The sequence below is a fragment of the Narcine bancroftii genome, chromosome 2, assembly GCF_036971445.1.
Source record: "Narcine bancroftii isolate sNarBan1 chromosome 2, sNarBan1.hap1, whole genome shotgun sequence".
In the NCBI taxonomy this organism is placed as follows: Eukaryota; Metazoa; Chordata; class Chondrichthyes; order Torpediniformes; family Narcinidae; genus Narcine; species Narcine bancroftii.
In genome coordinates, this window is record NC_091470.1 from 358,046,562 (window position 1) to 358,069,588 (window position 23,027).

The window sequence follows — 23,027 nt, forward strand, 5'->3', positions numbered from 1 at the left end:
TCGTGCCTTTGCCAGTGTCATAAAATCCACTCCCTTTGATAACACGTGGATGGTCTGCCTGGACAGTGCACTGCCACCATGTTGCCTTTGCCGAGGCGTGGTGCACATCTGTTGTGTACTCGGACATATATGACAGATGATACTGTTGGTGAGCTGACCAGGGGTCCGAGATTTTGGCCAGGGCAAAGGTCAGGGGTTTGTGGTTGGTGAAGGCCGTAAAAGTCCTGCCCAAGAGGAGGTATCGGAAGTAGTAGATGGATAAATACAGTGCCAGTAGCTCCCTGTCGAAAGCACTGTACTTCAGTTCTGGAGGCCGCAGATGATCGCTGAAGAAAGCCAGCGGTCTTCAGCTCCCTTCAATCTGCTGCTCCAGAACACCGCCGATCGCCATTCCTGAGGCTTTCATCGTCAGGGTTGTTGGAGCATCTGCCCTGGGGTGTGCCAAAAGAGCAGCACCGCCAGGGCTTCCTTGGCCTTTACGAAGGCCTCCGCTGACTCTGTGTCCCAGGTTACGTCCTTGGCTTTGTCCACCATGTGGGCGAATAAGGGCTGCGTGATTCTGGCCGCTGAGGGGATGTATCTGTGATAAAAGTTGATCATCCCCACAAGCTCCTGCTTTCCCTTGGACGTGCTGGACCTAGGAAACTTTTGGATGGCCTCCACCTTGCTGGGCAGTGGTATGGCCCCTCCTTCGGTTATCCTATGGCCCAGGAAGTCGATAGTCTCAAACCTGAACTGGCATTTGTCTGGGTTGGTCGTCAGTCCAAACTCACGCAGCTGGGTGTAGAGGTGGTGGAGGTTCACCAAGTGTTCTTGCCAGTTTTTGCTGACCACCAGGATGTCGTCAAGGTAGATGAAAGTGCCATCCAGATCTCGGCCCATCACATCTGTCAGCTGCTGAAAGGTTTGCGCAGCATTCTTCAGCCTGAACGGCATGCCCAAGAATTCAAACAAGCTGAACGGGGTGATGATGGTGTCTTCGGGATGTCATCAGGGTGTACGGGGATCTGATGGTATCCCCTCACAAGGTTAGTTGAAAATTCCTGTATGTGCGGCACGAGGTAGCAATCTGGCATTGTGGCCTCGATAAGCCAACGGTAGTTGCCGCATGGTCTCCAACCCCCAGTGGCTTTGGGCACCATGTGCAAGGGTTAAGCCCACGGGCTGACTGACCTGCATATTATGCCCAATCCTTCCAGCTTTTTGAACTCCTCCTTAGCTTGTTGGAGCTTCTCCAGGGGCAGTCATCTCATTCTTGATTGTGCAGTTGGCCCTGGGTCAGGATGTGATGTTGCACTCCGTGTCTGGGCATCTCGGAGATGAACTGGGGGGTAAGCACTGTCGGGAACTCTATGAGGATTTTGGCATACTCATCTGTGGAATGCTGCACCGAGTCCAGGTGGAGGGCTAGGAATCTGGCATCCTTGAGAAGAAGGTCTGGAATGTCTTTGCATGGATGAGTCTCCAGCCCTTCAGGTCCACCAGCAGGCTGTGAGCATGCAGGAAATCTGCCCCAAGGAGCAGTTGTTCCACTGCTGCCAACATGAACACCCACGAAAAGAGGCTGCCGTCCAACTGCAGTTGGACCCTGCTCATGCCATGGGTCCTGATGGTCTGTTGTTGGCAGCTCTCAATGTGGGGCCCACTTGCCCGTTTCTGGTTTCCTGCCTCAATGGGGGCTGGCTGCTGACCTCCACTCCTGTGTCCACAAGGAACCGCCACCTTGATTGACGGTCTTGTTGGCCAGCCATTGTGGTCATCAGCGATGGGTGGCCCCAGCATTTCCCTGCTACATGCATGGTGGTCGGCATCAGCAGGCTCTGAAGCCCCATCGTTGGTGGTAGAAGCACCATTGGTCATTGGGCTCACCTCCCTTGTGCGAGTGCTGCTCCTTTTGGAGTTCGGCCTGGGTCTGGCTGCGGGGTTTGGCAACGAGCCCCACGGACGCCCAGTAAAGGTATTGACCCTTCCTGTTCCTATCCTCCACCCACAGAGATTTCATAGACAATCCCTCCATTACACTATCTCTGATCAACAGTACCAAGCCCCCATTCTTTTGCCTCCCTCCCTGTCCTTTCTGAAACATCTAAATCCCACCACTTGAACTAACCAATCCTGTCCCTGAGCCATCCAAGTCTCCATAATGGCCATCACATCATAGCTCCAAGTATTAATCCACACTCTAAGCTCACCCGCTTTGTTCACAATACTCCTTGTGTTATAATAGACACATCTCAAGCTGTTCGTCTGAGCGCGTCCCTTCTCTATCACCTGCCTTGACCTCCCTCACACACTGTCTCCAATCTTTCTCTATTTGTGAGCCAACCCCCTCTTCCCCATTTTGGTTCACACCCCCTAACAATTCTAGTTTAAACCCTCCCCAATAGCCTTACTAAACCTCCCGCCAGGATGTTGATCCCCCTGGGATTCAAGTGCAACCCGTCATTTTTGTGCATGTCTCTCCTGCCCCAAAAGAGGCCCCAATAGTCCATAAATCTGAATCCCTGGCCCCTACTCCAATCCCTCAGCCATACGTTTATCCTCCACCTCATTCTATTCCTATACTCATTAGGTGCTTTAATGGAGGCCCTCTGCTTCACGGAGAAAAAAAATAATTTATCTGTTTATAGACCAGCCCTAAAAGGTTGCTCCAGTGTCACTTTTACATGAAGCGGCGCCTCGGTGCGTCGTCTGGAGCCACTGTAGGCGGGGCAATTGTTGCCGTGGTACCGCCCATCATAAATACACAGCGACCAATGGCCGACTTTGTTACCCATAATCCCCCACACAGTTTCATCCGCTCTGGGAAACGCAGAGTAGTTCCAGCTGTGTGGGGGATCATGGGTAAAGAAGTCAGCCATTGATCATTTTCAGTGCTTAAATTTCACTCTCACTCAACTGTGAGTTCTTGGTTCTGGATATTGCAGATCACCAGTGAAAATAGTCATCAATGGTGTGGGCCTCGGCTTTGTGATCCTGACCCTCCTCGACCTGGAGGACTGAGAAGGATGAGGGAGTGGAGCAGCAGGTCTGGGGCCCCGAAAGTGTGGCAGCAGGTAGTGGCGGCAGTGACATTGACGGTGACTATTCCGCGACCCTCTAGCAAAATAGGTTCACTAAACAGTCCTGGGTCACGGGCTGACAGTGTAATCGTGAACCTTAATAGAGTGAGGAGGACTGCTCCACTCCACCTCTGACACAAGCCTACAGAAGGATCAGAGTTGGCGCCTTGGAGCCGCTCACAGACCATTTACAAGGTAAGGTTTGCGACGTAAGGGCGGAGAATCCTCAAGGACTTACTGTTGCTTGACACAAGGAATAATCCAGAGATGAGTACCTTTGCGGTGCCTGCTTCTCAACTCCCTTCCTAACTCCCTATATTGTCTGAGAATATCTATGATGGGAAGAGAAGTGGTGAAGTTATTACCTTCAGGATGGATCGGTGAAAGAAGAGAGCCAGCAGCTGTATGAGGTCATAGTGAACATAACCTTCTTTTTTCTCAATACCGATTATGTTTGGGACAAAGTCAGGTTTGTCTCGGGTTAGATTTAAATTCTCATTCCAGGGAAAAAATCCAAACTGGAAAAAGTACTTGATCACAATCGTTACCTGTGGGAAGATAAATGACACAGTTTTACACAGCAGATGCCAATGACCTAAAAAAAATGTTAAAAATGCCAAATGCTTAAACAATTAAACAAAGTCCTGTCATGCATTTGGAATATAGCAGGGTTGCATTCAAGTTGGACAGTTCGTGAAGTTCCAATATGGAGGCCCAATGAATTAATTTCAAATGAGCATTGAAGGCTGTAAAAACACAGGATACTGGAGGATCTCAGCCCGTTTCACAGAGACCAGAAGAGGTAAAGATATATAACTGAAGTTTCAGGCCTGAGCCCTTCTTCAAGGTATTGAAGGTTGACTGACTTCACAATATACCTCCTCTCCAATAGTTTTGATGTGCAAAAGGATCACACAGGCTTCCATTGTGACCAACATGGCGACCTGCTGTGACAAGTGTCCAAAATAGGTATGTGAAACATACATTTCCGGCTAAATTCACAATGGGTTCAAATGGGCACAGTTACATGGCCCTTTCAATCATTGCAGAGGTGGGGCTGAGAATGATATCAGTGGCACAAAGAGAACCAGGACAGAGACATAATTCCCTGGAAATGGTGTCACATCCAACAGTGGGTCAAAAAGAAAGCACATTGACCTTCATAAATCAAAGTAATGAGTACAGGATTTAGAATGTTAAGGTGATGTTGCTTAAGGCATTGGTGAGGCCGAATTTGGAGTATTGTGTGAAGTTTTGGTCACCTAACTACAGGAAAGATATCAATAAGATTGAAATAATGCAGAGAAGATTTAGAAGGATATTGCCGGGATTTCAGGAACTGAGTTACAGGGAAAGGTTAAACAGGTTAGGCCTTTATTCCCTGGTGCATTGGAGAATGAGGGAGGATTTGCCAGAGGTATACAAAATTATGAGGTATATAGACAGAGTGCATACAAGAAGGCATTTCCACCGAGGTTAGGTGAGACAAGAAGTTGAAAGGTAATATGTTTAAGGGGAAAATTAGGACATCACACGGAGAATAGTGAGAGCATGGAGCTGCCAGATGAAGTGGTGAATGTGGGCTTGATTTTGACAGTTAAACATTCGAATAACTGCAAGGATGGAAGGGATAAGGTCTGGGTGTAGGAGAATAGGACAAGACATAATAATAGTTCACCATGGACTAGATGGGCCAAAGGACCTATCTCTGTGCTGTAGTGTCCTATGGTTCTACAGACATATCTTCAAGCACCCTAAACACTGTAACTATGTTCTCAACTCTAAGGTATTTCAATTTATTTACATTCCTCTGCCCACCCACCCAACAAGCACGCTATGGGGTTTAACTTGACCTTTCGTGTGTTTTGTGTGGAATTACTTTGTTTCCTCCCGTTCCAACGTCCTTGAAGCCACTCAGTTTGGAAAAATTTATCTGCAGTAATAGCTACAAACCTCTGTATATACAATCGCCGTCATCCAGAATCGTTTGCTCGGCCTGGGAACAGAGAGCATTGCCCAGAGAAAGATTAGGATAGGCAATACCAATGTAATCATCGAGGCTGATACGATGTGATTGAGTATAATGACAAAGAAACAGAGCATTTCTGATCGAGCCACCAAGGTATTATACAGGGAAAAGAAGAGCAGCAGGGCTCGAGGCTGAGCTATGTAGAATTTTTCTGATCCTTCTAATTCTTCATCATAAAACATTCTGAAATTTAAGAGAATGAATAAATATTAGAGACCTGCCATTGACTCAAGAATAAGAGATAATGAGAACGCTGAACGACCAAAGGAACTGCTCACACTAGCCATCTGAGACTCTCACCTTTACGAAACAATGTTCGTTTACTTGTACTACAAATGTATTGTTTGTCTGTATGTACGTTATGGCGAGTTACGTGCCTGCGTGTTTTGACTGAGGACCGGAGACCGCTGTTTTGTCAGATTGTGCAATCAGATGATAGCAAACTTGATATAGAGCAAAGATGGTCAACTTACTTGTTAAGCAGCAGTTCACTGGCTGTTAGCTCGTGACTTAGGTTCGGAAAGATAGGATCTTCGAGAAGGTCCACCTTGCTATCCGGGGTGAGGGCCATGAGGGGCTTTTCCCCTGCTGAATCCGAGCTGAAGGTCAAGCGCTCAAGGCTCACAGCTTTGCTGTATGAAGGAGGAACCTCTTCAGTCATGATGTCTGTTGCGTACACAGGCACTGTCGCCTCTTCATCCTGTTCGTCTTCCACCTCCTCGATGGTGTCATTGGTTCCTTGACGCGAATACAACATGGTGCACAGCGTTGGCTCACTAAGATCAGAAACAATAAGGTTCAGTCTTCCTTTTCAAAGGTATTTTACATTTTTAACCTTTTTTCCTATTCAAAAGCTTTGAAAAGTTCCATGGTTTGCTGAAGCACAAATTTGCGAGCTTTGAATAAGAAGAGGTCCACTGGATTTTTTTGTTCCGGTTTCATGCACATATTCTTCACACATGCCAAGAATGCTTGTATGATTATACATGAGCCCATGCTTGTGTGTCATTACAAATTAGACAATATGATGACACACTTAGAGACAAACAGATACATAAAGGAGATAACATATGGAAATATGAAATAATCAGAATTAAACATTCAATAAAAAATGCCTCTTGATTTCTTCCCAATTCTTGATAGTAGGAGCTCAGTGTGTGCTAGAACCTTATGGGAACAGTAAGCTCTCAGGTCTGCAAGAGTCAATTAAACGTTCACCGTCAGAGTTCCCAGGTTAATAGGCATCGCCGAATCCTTATATGACATGCATACATGTTCTGGCAGGCAGCAAGCACAAGAAAGGTCCATTGTTTATCTTTCCCTCTTTTTCGAGGCATTGACGTTAATTATCACCAGTTGATTCAATGCAAATCAGGGACTGAATTTTGGACCTTCTCTACTTGTGTTCCTCTGTACAAATGCATGATTATTGAAAGGAGAAAGAACATGTCCTTCCCTCAAAAGCCCAGATACTTTATTGTGTCATAGGATTATCAAAGAAAATTTTAAGATCAAAGTAGAACACTTGGAAATTTTGCAGTGAAATTTCAAGGGATTGCTACATCTGTTCAAATATGTGTTTATGCATGAATCCTTACAGAAAACAGTCATTAATGGCACTGTTGGGGAAGAATATTGCAGCAAAAGGTTAAATGTTTATCTTAATAATTCTGAGTCCCCAAGATATTTATTATTGAGAGCCTTTGGAGGCTGGGCTCTTGGAACTTGCAGTAATTAGGATGCTGCCAAAATTTAGTCTAAACAGCGAGAAATCCTTTTTTTCAAGAACGCTCAAAGATAATTTCTTGCCTCTTTAGTAAATCCTCAGATTTCGGTTGATACAAAGCCTGACATGGAAGATTTTCATTTGATGTTGGAACAATAGTCAATTAAACGTTCCAATCTCTACTCATCTAAAGCCATTGAGCCATTGGACTTCTGAGAACAGTATCCAGAATTAAAATGACACATCAGTAAAGAAAAGTTGGAGAAAACTGGTAAGCTATTCTCTATCAAAAGATAGATGGCCTTCTACAATTTGTTCCAATGACTCAGGGGTTCAACAGGGTAGGTCTGGAAAAAGTGGCATAAACAGGAACATTAACAATAAACCATTTAATGAGTTTAGGAAAAAAAATCTTCATGTAGGGAACTGTCAGATGCTGAAATTCACTTTCTTTATGGAACAGTACTGACATGGTCAGGGGTCGCTCAAGGCAGAAAGGACTCGTGGAGTATGCGCATAGGGTGGGAAGAGAGTGGTAGCCGTGTGGAATGATCTTCCGGGAGAAATAGTGGCGGCGGAGTCAATTGTATTATTCAAGAAAAGGTTGGACAGGTCTATGGATGAGAAGAAGATGGAGGGTTATGGGCATTGTGCAGGGAGGTGGGACTAGAGAGGGGTGTTTGGTTCGGTGCGGACTAGAAGGGCCTAATGGCCTGTTTCCGTGCTGTAATTGTTATGTTATGTTATATATGTTATGTAACTATTGATCCAAAGGAGCTGTTTCCATGCCGAGAGGTTCAATACAATCCCAATTAATTCCAGGCATGGTCTCCACATTGAATATCACCATTGAAAGGAACTGTGCAGGTGGAATTAATGATAGGGTTTTCATCGGCCATGGATCAACTATATTCTATTATTAACTTTATAGCATCCAGGATGAAGTAACAGCGCTGTTACATTTTGGAAAGTAGAAATGTTAAGACGTTTGTTCAGGGGGGGTAGATTTTGTAGAATAATAATGTCTTTTTTTTGTCTTTTTCAATTCGCCATTTTATATTTGTTTAAGTGTGTAATATTCTTTTTTGTCTTATTTTTAGTGTTTGTTAAAGTACTTTGTAATAGTTTTTTTCCCCTACATATAATTACTACCCCTGTACATTTCTTTTTACTCAGTTTAATGGCTTTTTACCTGTTTATTATTATGGAAAACCTAATAAAATACTGAAAAAGAAAAAAGTGTGTTCATGCCATCACACTCTATGCAAACATATATATGCATTTAGTTTATATATATATATATATATATATATATATATACATTAATTATTAAGCATGCATGAATAAGGCACCTTGACACTATACTGCCACTTTCAAGCGATGAGGAGGACATATCAAGGCTGTACATTTTACGAAGCCTAGGTCGAGCACGCTCACTTGTTTTAGGAATATCATCTATATCATCTAGAGTTGACTGCCGTGAGTACAGCATGGTAGCTTCTGTGTAGCAGCTTCAGTACAAAACATTAAAATGACATAGAAACATAGCGATTAGACAGAAGTGCACCAAACAGCCTCATGCACACAAGATTGTTTTTTTTTAAATAGAGGGTAGAATCCCCAAGATTCTGTGGGTGTGCACTGTTACCAGTGCTACGTATTTCTCGGTGATAATTTGAAAGAGAAACGAAAACAAAAGGAGTGTCATGCCAGTTAAAAAGCCAAGGATGTTTTGCCACTCCATTACTGATCAGAGTGACTTCACTACTTCAAATGCAGCCAACGGACGAACACAATGGTTGATATTCAATATTCAGCGTGCTGCAGCTCTTGACAGTTGCGTAGTCAAATCGAAAGCTGTGCTTTATTTCACACTAACCATCTACGACTCTCACATATTTATTTATATATGTGAATACCTGCCCTGTCTATGTGTAGTGTGTCCTTAAGTCTGTTATGTGTCGTGTCTTGCACCGAGAACCGGAGAACTCTTTTGTCGGTTTGTACTTGTGCGTCAGGTGACAATAAACTTGACTTGATTTCAAGCCTAAAAAGATGGTGCTCCCTCAACAGTGGGAAAAATTAAAGAAAAAAGACACAACCAATGGACTTTCACTGGTCAATTATACTGAAGCAGGCAAGGTAGGTGTAGCGGTTAGCGCAATGCATTTACAGTGCCAGCGATCAGGGCTCCAATCCCGCGCTGTCTGTAAGGAGTTTGTATGTTCTCCTGTGTCTGCATGGGTTTACCCAGTTTCCTCCCACTGTTTGAAACGTACTGGGGGTGTAGGTTAATTGGGTGTAAATTGGGCAGCGTGGACTCGTGAGCCGAAATGGCCTGTTACCGTGCTGTATGTTTAAATTGAAAACCAAGCCTGGAAAATAAAAACGTGAAGGTTGATGAGAGTAAAATCACAACCACTCCAGTGAGATGAAAACCTGCAGTGGGTAAAGAGGAGCAACTGTTAAATATTTTTTTTAACGTAAAAATCAGGAATGGGAGCCAGTCTTGTGTTTGGAGCTCTCTCTACATTCATCAAGCTCATGCCATTGCTTTTACTTCCCACATTCTTTGATTCCTGAACATCCAGGAATCCATGGATCTCAGTGAGGGAGCCCTCTACAGTGGTTCCCTATTCCTCCAATTGAAGATTTTCTCCTGATCTCAGACCTAAATGGCCCATCCTTTATTCTGAGATTGTGATCCCAGGTCCCAAAGACCTCAGTAAGATGGAACAAGTAAGGGGAAACTCAAACCCTGCAAGCAGTTTTTGTTTCAAAGAGATCTCTCAAGACTCCACCTGTGCGTGTCCTGTCCAACCAAATGCCATGACACCCTTGACCATTCCCACACAGCCATTAAAGATATCTGCTATTCCATGCCTCAACTGCGGTAAATCAGACTACCAGAGCGTGCTTCTCCTACCTACTTACGAGCAGGAGCCGAGGTGCGAGGGCCCATAGGAGCCATAACTCAGAATTAGCCCTTTGGCCAATGGTGCCAATAGTCAAATATGCTGGAGAAACTCAGCAGGTCACACAGCATCGAGAGGAGGTAAAGAGTAACAAATGTTTCAGTACCTTATCCCTGATGAAGGGCTCAGGCCCACAACATTGGTCATCCTTTACCCTGCTGAGTTTCACCAGCACTCCAGTGTATTGCACTCTGCCCCAGCATCTTGTTTAACTCCTTCAGTTTATGGTGTTGTGCAGATCTATGGAATCCCGCCCTATAACAATTTAATTTTTCTCTACCTCACACCCATAGCCCTCAATTTTTCTCACATCCATGTGCCTCTCTAAAAGTCTTTTGAATGTTCCTATTGTTCCAGCCTCCATCACCACCCTTGCTGACATGCCTATCCACAATCTCATGCATGGGCAGACTGAGACCACCCGCAAATTGGAAAAACAACACCATCTTTTGTCTGGGCACCCTCCAACCAGATAGCATTAATATCTGGCTTTCATTAATACAATGCCCCCACACCCCCCTCCCCCTCCCCTGTCTCTCCATTTCCTGTCTCATTTCACAAAAACATGATAAATTCTCTCCTTGTCCCTTATCATACCCAATTAACACCTTTTGTTGGTCTGGATTCCTCCTCTAGCCAGCCAACATCTTCTGAATTCTGAGACTTCCTGAGACAGGACATGCCTCACTTTAACTCCAGCCTACACCCAATCCTTATTCACCTCTCCAGCCATCTCCTCAGCTCTAGATGTAATGCATGTGTTAACATTGGTATTTAAGTTAAGTTATAGAATAATATATGTTTTTGGTAAGGTTATTGTGGGTTTGGAACAGGGTCATAATACACTACATCATTTTTGGAGTCGACTTTTCTTGGAAAGGCAGAGCTATAGAAGAAATGAAGTGGTCTTAATTGAAAGCTCAAGTACTATGTGTGGTTCTTAAAAGCATTTTTGTATACAGTCAGCATTATGCTGGCAGCTATTTCAAAACTCAAGTACCATTTGAGTGAGATGTGCAGACAATTTGGAGTCATCCACCTATGATTTTGGACTAAGGTGTGGTCAGATGTTTTTAAAAGAAATAAAACTGAATCAGTGATTATGTCATGTCACTTGATTTTTGAGAAAGGATATTATTGAAGAAATCAATAATTTTAAGTAATTTGGAAGAAACCATACCTCCTGTGAATACTAGATTGCTTTCTCTCTCAAGAGAAGAATTTTCAAAATCCTTTGAAAAGGATCTGTGTTCTTCTTATTAAAAGAAGGAACACCCAGTGGTATTTTAAAAGAAAATAGCCACTCTGACTGCTCTTTTAAGAAAAGAAAGGCAACCTCATTTGTGTCCAGAGGAAAGGTCACTTTTGATGAAGATGTTTGACATCATCGTGAAAGATTCAGATTCCATTCCTTCTCAGGAAAATAGGAGGAAGTTTGTGGAAAATCACTTATTTTAAAAAATGACTCTACAAAATAAATTAGTGAGCTTTAAAGAAGTCTGATTACTTGATGTTTCAAAATACTTCATTACTGCTTTTAAGCAACAATTTAAAGAAATCTGATGCTTCATTCTTGGTTCATAATTATTTCTGAACCACAATTTAAATAGATCCTCAAGTTCAACAAGATGTTTGAAACTGGACTTTAACATTGACTTTTCAGAATTAAGCTTAAACTGTAATAGTTTGGGAGTTAATCACACCCACATGGATTTATACATTTGCACATAGTGGGGTTAAGTTTAGCATTAAATAAGAAAAGTCCATGTTATTTATAGTTTAATAAAACTATTATTTTGAATTTACGGTCTGGTGAATTTCTCCTTTTTGTTACTTTGTTAGTTCATAACAAAATTTGTTAGTTGTTACACAGACTATAAATCCTTGACAAAACCTCTGCCTTCAACACGTTAGTAGCAGCAAATAAATTTATGCCCAAACTTCGTGACCGTGGCCTCATCAGCCTTCCCCTGCAATTGGATCCATGACCTCCTGTCCCTCAGTCTGCAACCAGTGAGGATTGATGAAGCCACGATCATCCTCAACGCCGGTCTGTGGACACAGACACCTCCCCCACAATAATCCTTGTGCACCCACTACTGTGTGGCCAAGCACAGCTGCAACTCCACTTATACACTCCACTGTCATCAAACACTGATGAGTCAGAAGAGGGAAGGGAGACGGAGGGACAGTGCTTGGTAACAGGACCATAAAAGTGGCAGGGAGGATCACTGGAGTCCCTCTCCACCACCCCCTCCCCCACCTAATCAATGTGACCTAATAGGATCGTTGATTGAAGAGGGAACACAAGATCATTGAGGATCCTTTCCTCCCTGCACACAGCTTCTTTCAGCTGCTCCCGTCGGGAAAGAGATACAGAAGTATCAGAGCCAGTACCACGAAGCTGAGGATCAGCTTCTTCCCACAGGATGCTGAACGACCAAAGGAACTGCTCACACTAACCATCTGAGATCCTCATATCCATGAAACAATATTTATTTATGTGTATATCTGAATACATGTCCTGCATGTGCATTCTTTGCCTTTATGTACATTATGCCTGGTTGTGTCTCTGCATGTTTTATACCTGGGATGGGAGAACCCTGTTTTGACGGGTTGTACTTGTGCAATCGGATGACAATAAACTTGACTTGACAACAACCTCTCCCCAACATCAGCAAGACGAAGGAGCAGGTGATAGACTTCTCGAGAAGAGATGGAGCTCACTCCCCTGGTCTGCAACAACAGTGCTGAGGTGGAGGTAGAAAACAGCTTTAAGTTCCTAGGAGTAAACATTTCCGATGACCTGCCCTTGTCCACCCACGTTGCTGGGATGGCCAAGTGAGCCCTCCAATCCTTCTACTCCTTCATAGGCCTGAGGAAATTTGGCACGTCGTCTTTGTCCCTCGGCAACTTCTACAGGTACATCATTCAAGGTGTCCTGTCACTGTGTGCCCAAGACTGCGAGAAATAGAAGAGAGTTGTAAGCATTCATCACACACACACCACCTCTCCTCCAGCGACTTCATCTATACCTCCCACTGCCTTGGAACAATATAGAACGCTACAGCACAGTACAGGTCCTTCAGCTCATGATATCGTGCTACTCCGCAACTATCTACCAGTGGTCCTCAACTAGTGGGCAACAGCGCATTTAAACATTCAATTTACTGTCATTGTAATAAAATGGTGTCATATTGCTTTTGCCTGCTGTAAGGTAGACAGATTTGCCATCGCCAGAAATTGCCTAAAGTGCCTCTTCCAGTCAGAGAAAGAGAAGCAAGTGAGTCCCCCCCCAGTGTCACCAACTTGCAAACTGACCTCACACTTGGAAAATCACATTGCCTTTGCTCTGTATAAACAGAGCTCACTCTGTAACTACAATCTCTGCTGTGTTGCACGCTGTCTAGCTGGGCTGTTTGCTAAATAAACTTTCCCACTGCACCTCAATATGTGGCAATAGAAATGAACATCTAATTTCTACAGAATATAGGTATTTTTAAAGTCATTATATGTAGCTCTACATATCCTTTTGCATTAAGGCTTCCTGGGCATCAAATCCACGCTGCTGAAGATTCAACTGCGCTGGGTAGGTCACGTCTCCAGAATGAAGGACCATCGCCTTCCCAAGATCATGTTATATGGCGAGCTCTCTACTGGCCACTGTGACAGAGGTGCACCAAAGAAGAGGTACAAGGACTGCCTAAAGAAATCTCTTGGTGCCTGCCCCATTGACCACCGCCAGTGGGCTGATCTCGCCTCAAACTGTGCATCTTGGCGCCTCACAGTTCGGCGGGCAGCAACCTCCTTTGAAGAAGACCGCAGAGCCCACCTCACTGACAAAAGACAAAGGAGGAAAAACCCAACACCCAACCCCAACCCACCAATTTTCCCCTGCAACCGCTGCAACCGTGTCTGCCTGCCCCGCATTGGACTTGTCAGCCACAAACGAGCCTGCAGCTGACGTGGACATTTACCCCTCCATAAATCTTCGTCCGCGAAGCCAAGCCAAAGAAGAAGGCTTCCTGGGTATAAATAGAAGATGCAACTGATGAGCTTAAAAGAAATTGAGTGGGGAAAGAAAGATTTTATTGTAATAGAATCAATGATATCAATTTTATTCTTCAATTGGAAAGGGGCTGGAAGGCCATCTCCTGCTTTTATGCCTTTCCCTACTCTATCCCTTAAGGTATTCATCAGGGATACCACAAGACCATGTCCTCCCCCCATTAATAAGATGTATGAGCTGAACATGCGTAAAACCTATGACCGAGCTGATGAGAAAGACAAGCAAAGAGATTTTCAAGGTAGGACCAGTCATTGATAAGAATCATTAACACAAGGTGTTTGCCATAGACTGAATAGTGAAGCAGGAAAAATTTCTTTTCAATTCCTTATAAAATAACAATGTCAGATGCAAACTAGCATCAAGTATTAATTTTTAAATTTTGACATACAGCACAGTATCAGGCCATTTTGGCTCAAGAGTCCATGTCACTCAATTTACACCCAATTAACCTACATCCCCAGTATGTTTTGAACAGTGGGAGGAAACTGGAAAACCTACACAGACGTGGGGAGAACGTACAAATTGCTTACGGACAGCGTGGGATTTGAACCCCAGTCCCGACTGCTGGCACCGTAAAGGCATTGCGCTAACCTCCACGCCAACCGTGCCAGCCTAAGTTTACATGTAAGCATGATGGGTAGGAACCATGGTTTGTTACGAAGATCGCTGGAATTCCCAAGGATTATTGGGGGTGTTAAAGGAGGAGGTTGATAGGTATCTAATTAAGTCAGGGTTTCAAGGGATATGGGGAAAAGGCTGGAAATTGGAACTAGATGTGAGAATGGTTTAGCTCAGGGTGGAGTGGCAGAGCAGATTTGATGGGCTCAATGGCCTACTTCTGTTCCTTTACCTTGTGATTCAGTTGAATTAAATTGAAAATGATTAGTCAACAAGATCAATGGATTACAGTTGAAAAAAGCAGAAGCAAACTGAACAACTCTTCCGTGTGGTTTCTCTGGCGCCAGGCTCCAAGAGATGAGTGGAGCATGTCAGTACTGGGACCCAGCGCATGGGAGTGATTAGTCTGCAGAGATTTGTCAGGATTTTCAATAAAGAGACATCTGAATAATTGACATCCAGGTAGATCAATAAAATAGGAAAGGTTAATCTAACATGCGGCTTTAGATTAAATGATTGAAGTGGGCAAGGGCACGCAAATTACAAGATGGCTAAAGATAGCTTTTAGCACAAATATCAGGGGCTTGTTCTCCAACTAGAGGGAACCAACCATTGTGTAGCACGGTTAAAGACCACCCGCAGTCAAAGGCTTTATTAATCAGAAAACCCAGTCATGCCTCCACATGCTGCTGGCTCATGTCCAAGGCAGGTATGAGGGAGGAGACTAGGGGATAAAGCTCTCCATCTTTATTAGGGGATCTTATGGGGAGGGGCTACAGGTACAGAATGTGGGCCAGCCTGCCCAGCCCAGGGAAGACATGCCTGAATGAAGTCCGGTAGGGTGATGCGGGGCAATGTCCATTGGTATAGGTCTTGAGATCCATACAGTTCAAAGGTTTAGCTGCTCTGGTGTTTTTATTCGGCACTGAGATCTCTGAAGTACTGCGAGCTGTATCGTTGGTTCCAGTGGAATGGTGGCTTATTTGTTCGGTGGATGTTGGAGGGCTGAACAGTGTCTGTGTGTACCGGGTCCGTCAGGGGACTACATTGGAGGTGTGATCTCTATATTGTTTGTCAGGGTGATCCCTGGGGACAGCTGATCACTGCCTGGTCAGGTGCACCTCCCGTGCTGGCACCCCTGTGCATGCCAGGTCCTGGATGGACACTGTTGTTCTATCTATCTGGGTACCTTACCCGTGCGTACTGTGGGTTCGCATGCAGGAGGTGCACTTCCTCGACCAGAGGGTCCACCTTGTGGATTCTAACATGCTCCTAGAAAAGCACCAACCCTGGGGTCATCAGCCAGACCAGCAGCGTAGTTCCAAGGGAAGAACAATTTTTCATGTGGTGTTGTGTTATTTGCAGAGCAAAGTACGGACCTGGTGGCATGCAGCACTTCTGAAAATATCTCTTGGCACTGGGATATGGCATCCCTTTCGACTTGAGGCCCAAAAGGACTGCCTTCCAGATTGCACCATTCTCCTTTTCCACATGCCCAGACATGCCCACAGTACTATGTTCCATCACACATTGTGAGCATAAATCTTGGAATAATTTAAGATGTAATTTGATCCAGAAATGGAGCATTCAAGGAGGTAAACAAGAAATCTGCAAACCTTGGGGCCTAGTGCAGCACACAAAAATGCTGGAGAAATCCCGCATGAAAAAGTCTGTCTATGTTTTGGGCTTCAGGTGAGCTGAAACTCAGAATAGGAAAGGTGAAGGGAGGAGGGGATGGAGAGACTGACAGGTGGAAGGGGATGATGGGGATGGGGCAGTAGTCCGATATGAGAAGGAAGGGAAGGATGGGGAAACTGGAGGAAGGGACATAAGGGGATGAACAAAAGAAAGAGAGCAGGGGAAAATGGAGAAGTTGATATTGATAGAGTCTGGCTGGAGACTGTTGAGAGGAAATATAAGGTGTGGTTCCTCCAAATTATGAGTGGCCTCAAGCACTCGAGAGCTGCTTTCGAAGGATGCATTTTGTTGAATATTTAGACCTCTTCAGATTAAAATATTGAGGTCTAGTAAAGCGTTTCTGTGGTAACATTCACATTTTATATGGTTACGAAATCTCATCGAAGAATGGATTATCACAGTATTGCTCTTTAAACCTATTGATGAGAAATGTGTTTCAATGGAAATGAGAACCACAGTATGATTAATAATGCTCTGACAAAGGAGTGTAATGGCTGGAGGATTTTGTGCACAGTCTGTCCTGTGACAAAGGAGCTAGCCTCATAAAATAATAAAAATTCAAAACATATGTTTCCCCCTCTTGTGGCATGTAAATAAAATGGCAGAGCTGCAGTAAAGAGCGCTGCCGCTGGTATGGATCCGGGGAGAGCGAACAGCAGAGATACAGAGGCCTTCTGAAGGATCCTACCACCCAGTCTGGCTGCCAATGGCTCTGATTAGGCATTAAATGGGCTGGAAAAGAGCCGACGGTGTTTTATTTAAAATCCTATGACCATGGATCTGGGCCCAAGATGGCGGCTCCAGAGCTGGGTAATGGCTTTAATGGCACAGGGCACCAGCAGCAGGAAGGAGAAGCAGAGGCGATGACCCCCCCCCCCCCCCCCCACGAGGGCGGTGGCCCTTGCGGTGGAAAAGCAAGGTGCTCTGCGGCTGAAGGAAACACACAGGTGGCAAGCTGTGAACTAGTAAGGGTTCCTCATCCTGTCAAGAAGTTTGGACCTGCAGTGTGTGGCTGCAGGAGCAATGCTGGCAAATCCACAGACACAAAATGGGGACTCTTTTTTGCTTCTCTTCCTCTGACTGTAACGGATGCCGGGCGATGCCCATGGGGAAACATTGCCTTATGGAAGGCTAAAGGTAATTTGGTGTCATATTACATTCCTGTTTTATTACTCAATAATAAATACTATCTGATCTGATGTACAGAAGGGAACTGTTTGCAGAATGAAACTTCCAGGACCACCAGATGGATCAGTGTCTGTGAAAGACCATGCACTTCTCCTCATTCCTGCAGCAATCTCAATGTTAATGTGATGCACCATACTTGCAGATTGTTGCACCCTCATTGAATAGTCAACAAACATACCAACCGCACTCCATGCTCGCAGTGTCCATCTGACCATCCTTACTAAAGACTGCGCACACACACTGTCGCGCTCATTGACTAAAACAAATGCATTTAATTCACCGCTCACATTGAACACGCAGCCCTTTGTTGAGATTCAAGAAGGGACAGGGTTGAAGCTGATCGAATTTTCACCTTTTGAGGCCATACACTTTATAGCATTGAATATGTCAGGGGCAACTGAGAGAAATTTGGCTGTCGATTTTGCAACCATCATTTGGAACATTAAATGGCGTGCTTCTCAATGGGGAGAGCAGTTCTTCCGTTCAACAGGTCTGGAATGGCTTTCCAGGAAGGATCCAGGATCCTGACATTCTGGTATCATGACGTGGGAGAGGCTGTGGTTGAGGTTTTTGGTTTCTGAGGACGTGAGTATTGGTCTTTGGGAACAATTTCACAATTAAGCACTGGTTCAAGAAAATGGTAAATGGTGTTGAAAATAAAACACATTCATTGTAATTGGTGGGAGGTATCACGGAGATGGTCTTGGGTGAGATAAAAAGACATAGAAAGGTTAATCTGACATACAGCTGGTGAAGAGATAGTGGCAATAACTGTCTCTTGGTGGAGACTTTTAAATGTTCCCAGTAAACACACAACCACCACATACCAGGAGTTAATTACAAACGCAGCAAATTCACAGTTTCTCAACTTCAATCAAAGAACCGGCACCCATTCTGTAACAAAACAGGTACACTGGAAATGATGGTTAGAGTTTCACACAAAATGATTGAGGATATTCACAAGAATAAATCAAATAAACTCTTTTGTGAAAAAGAAAATAAAGTGCTCGAAACACAAAGCAGGTCAGTTTACATCCTTGAAATGAGGAAAAATAGGTTCATTTATGGTTTTTAGACTGCAGGCACAATTTGCCATTACATGGGCAGTCTAAAAAGGTACAGGAATGTTTAGTCAATTCCTGCGCCGCGATTTATCCTGCAGGACCCCTACAACTTTTCTTGGGGAAACTTGAAGTCTAAATTGCACCGCAAAACTCACCTCATGAATTTGACATCCAACGGATGACTCGGGCCACATTGCTCCATGTCAAAGCAGCAGGACTAACGCGCACAGGAACTTAAGGGGTGCAGTGTGTACGACCACAGTGTGAACAACTCACAAGGTGAGTAATTAGGTTAATTTTTTCACAGATTTTTCCAACATTGCTGTCTAAAAAAAACACTAATGTTTCAGCTAAATAGGGACGACTGCAGACGCTGTGATTGTAGTGGCACACACAAAAGTGCTGGAGAAACTCAGCAAGCCACGCAGCATCTGTAGAAACTAACGAGTAACCAACGTTTCCGGCCTGAGCCCTTCGTCGACCAAAGAGCAGGCTAGTCCCTGAGTAAGAAGCTAGGGGGAAGGGTTGGAGAAGAGAGGAGGGAGGAAGGGCAAAGGAGTAACAGGCTAACAGGTAGGAGGTCAGAGGTGGATATAGGTGGGAGGGTAGAAGAGCAAAAAAAAACCCAGAGAAATTATACAGGGAGAGAGTACCTCTATCTTTCAGATTAATGAAACTTTAGCTCTGCTTCTCTTTCATAGATGCTTCCCAACACACTGAGTATTTTGGTGTTAATTCTGTTTCTGTTCAAAGCAACTGCATTTTTTTCCACAGTTTCAAATCATTTGAGAATCTTGCACTGAAGATAAAGAGAGTTGATGTGGATCAGCTTTTCCCATTGAGAGTAGGAGAGATTGAAACAAGAAGTCATGACAAGAGTTAAGGGGCAAAAGTTTAGAAGTAACATGATGGGGAATTTCTTCACTCTGAGACTGGTGGCTGTGTGGAATGAGCTTCCGGGAGAAGTACTGGCGGCAGGGTCCATTTTGTAATTTAATGAAAAATTGGATAGGTGTATGGATGGGAGGGAAATGGAGATTTATGGGTAGGGTGCAGGTAGGTGGGACTAGAGTAGAGTACTTGGTTCGGTGTGTGCCGAAATGGCCTGTTTCCGTACTGTAATTGTTATATGGTTATAAGAAGGTTGTATTACTGGTTATATTTTCCCCACTAAACCAATGTCATTGATATTTATGACAGTCTACATTTTAACTGAAGATCTAGCTTTGAGCACTGGGAGTAGACTTCTAATCTGATGCTTTACCACAGATTCACAGTGACCATTCAGCCTCTAATCTGAAGGGCAGGAAGGTGTCTCCCAAAATGGAAGCCTTTGCTAACCAGAGGATTGGGCATGCCAGAAACTGCAGGTAGCTGTCCACACTGTACCTGGAAGCATATTGCTATTCGCTTATAATAGAATGGACAGTATTGTGGGCAGGTTGCGAGTTGTGAGAGAGCCGCTGAACACACTGGAGACGCAGGCTGCTAGCTCGGGTATCACAACGGCATGTTTATTGAAAACTTGTGCGCTTGCTTTTCAGGCTGAGAGTTGAACCTGCGTACACCCCACCACTTGCGTCATGCTAATGCAAGCACGCACGCCAACTTCCGGCTGCCACGCTGACCGCGCGTAACATTCGGGGCCGGTTCGTCCCGGCACACCTGTGGGTTGCCACAGACATACCTTCACTGGATAGTTAAACACCTCACCGCCAAATTCTCTAAGGAAATGGAGAATGAGTATTTGGACTTGCCTTGCCCTCAATACTAGCAAGACATGGAGAGCTCAAGTCTCAATGACCACCCCAAAATGGAATGCATACTGTCAATGCCAGGCCATTTCTACATCAGCCTACCTGACCCACTTGCTTTCTTTCTCAATGTATTTAGAACATAGAACATAACAGCATAGTAAAGGCCCTCGATGTTGTGCCAACTTACATAAACCTATTCAACAAACTGAACTTTACATCCATAACTCTGCAACAGTGTGCCTGTCCAACAGCCTCCACCACTACCCCTGTCGTACCAGCCTCCACCACTACCCCTGGCAATGCAGTCCAGGCACCCACTACTCTGTTTATAAAAAAAAAGTACTCCTGATGACGTCCCTAAACTTTCCTCCTCTCACCTTGTACAGATGTCCTCCGGCATTTTCTACTCTCACCCTGGAAGAAAGGTTCTGGCGGTCCACCCATTCAATGCCTTTCCTAATCTTGTAGACCCTATTAAGTCCCCTCCTATCCCTCTGCTCTCCAAAGAGAAAAAAAACCCCAGCTCTGTTAACCTTACCTCATAAGACACATTCTCCAATCCAGACAACATCCTGGTAAATGTCCTCTGCACCCTCTCCATAGCTTTTACACCCTCCCAGTAACGAGGTGACCTGATTTCACTTAACCATGTGCATTAGACCATCCTTGGCAGGCCAAACTTCCATTCCCTTTGATCAGTCAGCTGGTTGTTACATCTGCTCCTTATCAGTTGAAGAAGAATGAAGTCTTTGGCCGATATTGGGTTCACCTTGGGCTTCATCACTCATGGGCTGGAACTTATCCCTGCAACTGGCATCTAGTCTGTGTCCACCTTCAGTAAAAACAACAGGCACAGGAGACGCAGTCGCTGAAATCAGAAGCCACAAACAATCTGTTGGAGAAACCAATTCGACGCTGCTCGACTCCTTGATTTCCTCCAACAATTTGGCTTTTGTCTGAAGATTGTGTGTTGAATTAAGCACAAACTGCGGCCCTCTGTAACGAACTCTAGTGCTTTTGAACAGGTATTATACTGACACCATTTTAACAACCCTATTTATTTTTCATGCAGGAGTTTTCTGTATGGAGACAAGGGAACAGTCCAATGATAGGTTAGTGTGCAAAAATACCTCATGGAGGAAGGCATTGCGTTTCTCTCTCCACATATGCTGCCTGATCTCCTGTTCGAACAGCATTTAAAAAAAAATATGTACAAGACTATGATATGAGTAGCAGAATATGTACAAACGTGACCTTTATTAAGTAATCAGCCTAGCTGAAGGGTCATTTCAATGCACTGCAGCTTAGGTTTTCATTAATAACCCCCCAATTCAGATTTGAATTGGGCGCGACAGTCAAAACTAAAAACTTTGACTTGAATATTCCCTTTGGAAACATACAAAAGAATGCTCAGAACATACTTTACTCAAGCCACTACCTGGACAGGCTGTCATGAGAAGCGCCAGAGTCTGTGCTGTCCATTCTCTGAGCTCCCAGTTCCTGGTTTCCTTCATGGATATTTAAAGCAGCACATCTTGCACCATCATCACTTCTATCGAGACCCGACTCCCGGGAACTGTTCAGCTTCATCTGGTACTTGTAGTAATTATGGATACTGTCTCGGCATGGAACATTTCCCTGCAGAAGAAAGTATCATGAAGAATAGTCAACTATGTAATATTCATTTGCACAGAATGTGCTGGGTTATAGCTATTTTTTTAGATATTTACAAGTTGGACATTTTGTACAATCTCAGATCCCCAACTTTCCGCAAATTCCCGAGGCAAAGATTCTTGATTTACTTTTTGATTTACAACTATCAATTATTTATAACAATTTGCTTGATTTAAGAATAGCCTCATTAGTTAAGATCAAGAAAGACTGGGAACAGGATTTGAATCATTCTCTGATGGGGTGTGGAACTGATTGTAATTTGATTACTACGACCTCCCTTTTTGTGCACGGCATTGCTCATTGCAATTTAAAGTGGTCCATAGAGTGCATATGTCTAAAGTTAAATGATCTTTTTGTTATTCTGATATAAATCCTCTATGTGACAAATATAAAATTGGTGATGCTTCTTTGATTCACATGTTGTGGACTTACCATAGATTGGAAAAGGTTTGGAAAGGTATCTTTCAAACATTACCGGTGATTCTTAAGGTTAACTTGGAACCTTGCCCTTTAATTGCTCTATTCAGATCGTTTCAAGATGATGACGTTTTACTGACTCCAACTCAAAACTGAATTTTATCTTTTATTGATCAAATGGAAAGATAACACTCCACCGACTCGCACACGTTCAGTGATATTAAGTTTAGAGAAAAAAAATTAGATATGCCATTAAAGATTCAAATACTAATTTCCTAGAGACCTGGTTATGGACCATCACCATAATCTATATTTCTAGGGTCATTATGAGCTTTGATGCTCTGCTGTCTATTCCCAGGTTGTCGTCACTTGATACCTACAGGTACGTTTTTTTTCCCTCAAGCTTGTATTGTGGTAGGGGCCTTGAATTAATATTTTTTTTCTTGTAATTTGTATTTCAATTTTTAATTGAATTGTTTATTTTTTGTATAAGTATAAGTCTCAATAAAAAAAAAATCTATCCTGGAAAGAATGAATGTGATGGTGAAAGCAAACTTTGTTTGAAACGCATCATCTTCCTGTGAAAGAGAAAAACATGTCTATAAATGAATTATTTCCCTGGAATATTTGTATCTGAGAATAATTACAAAAAAAGTCTCCTCCCTATGTTACATGACTTGTTATACAACACAGTAACAGGCCCCTCTTGCCCATGAGCATATGCCACCCAAATACCCAATGAACTTCCAA

At 43.8% G+C, this 23,027-nt stretch overlaps 1 protein-coding gene across 1 annotated transcript in view; it reads right to left on the minus strand.

Annotated features, from left to right (window-relative positions):
* Positions 1-23,027, minus strand: part of LOC138753129 (piezo-type mechanosensitive ion channel component 2-like) — a 224,482-nt gene that overhangs the window by 69,942 nt on the left and 131,513 nt on the right. The window contains exons 39-42 of the mRNA XM_069915705.1: positions 21,625-21,824; positions 5,565-5,867; positions 5,016-5,274; positions 3,428-3,610 (exon numbers count right to left, since the gene is read on the minus strand). Coding sequence (XP_069771806.1) covers positions 3,428-3,610; positions 5,016-5,274; positions 5,565-5,867; positions 21,625-21,824 — 945 coding nt within the window. The remainder of the gene's footprint in view (positions 1-3,427; positions 3,611-5,015; positions 5,275-5,564; positions 5,868-21,624; positions 21,825-23,027) is intronic.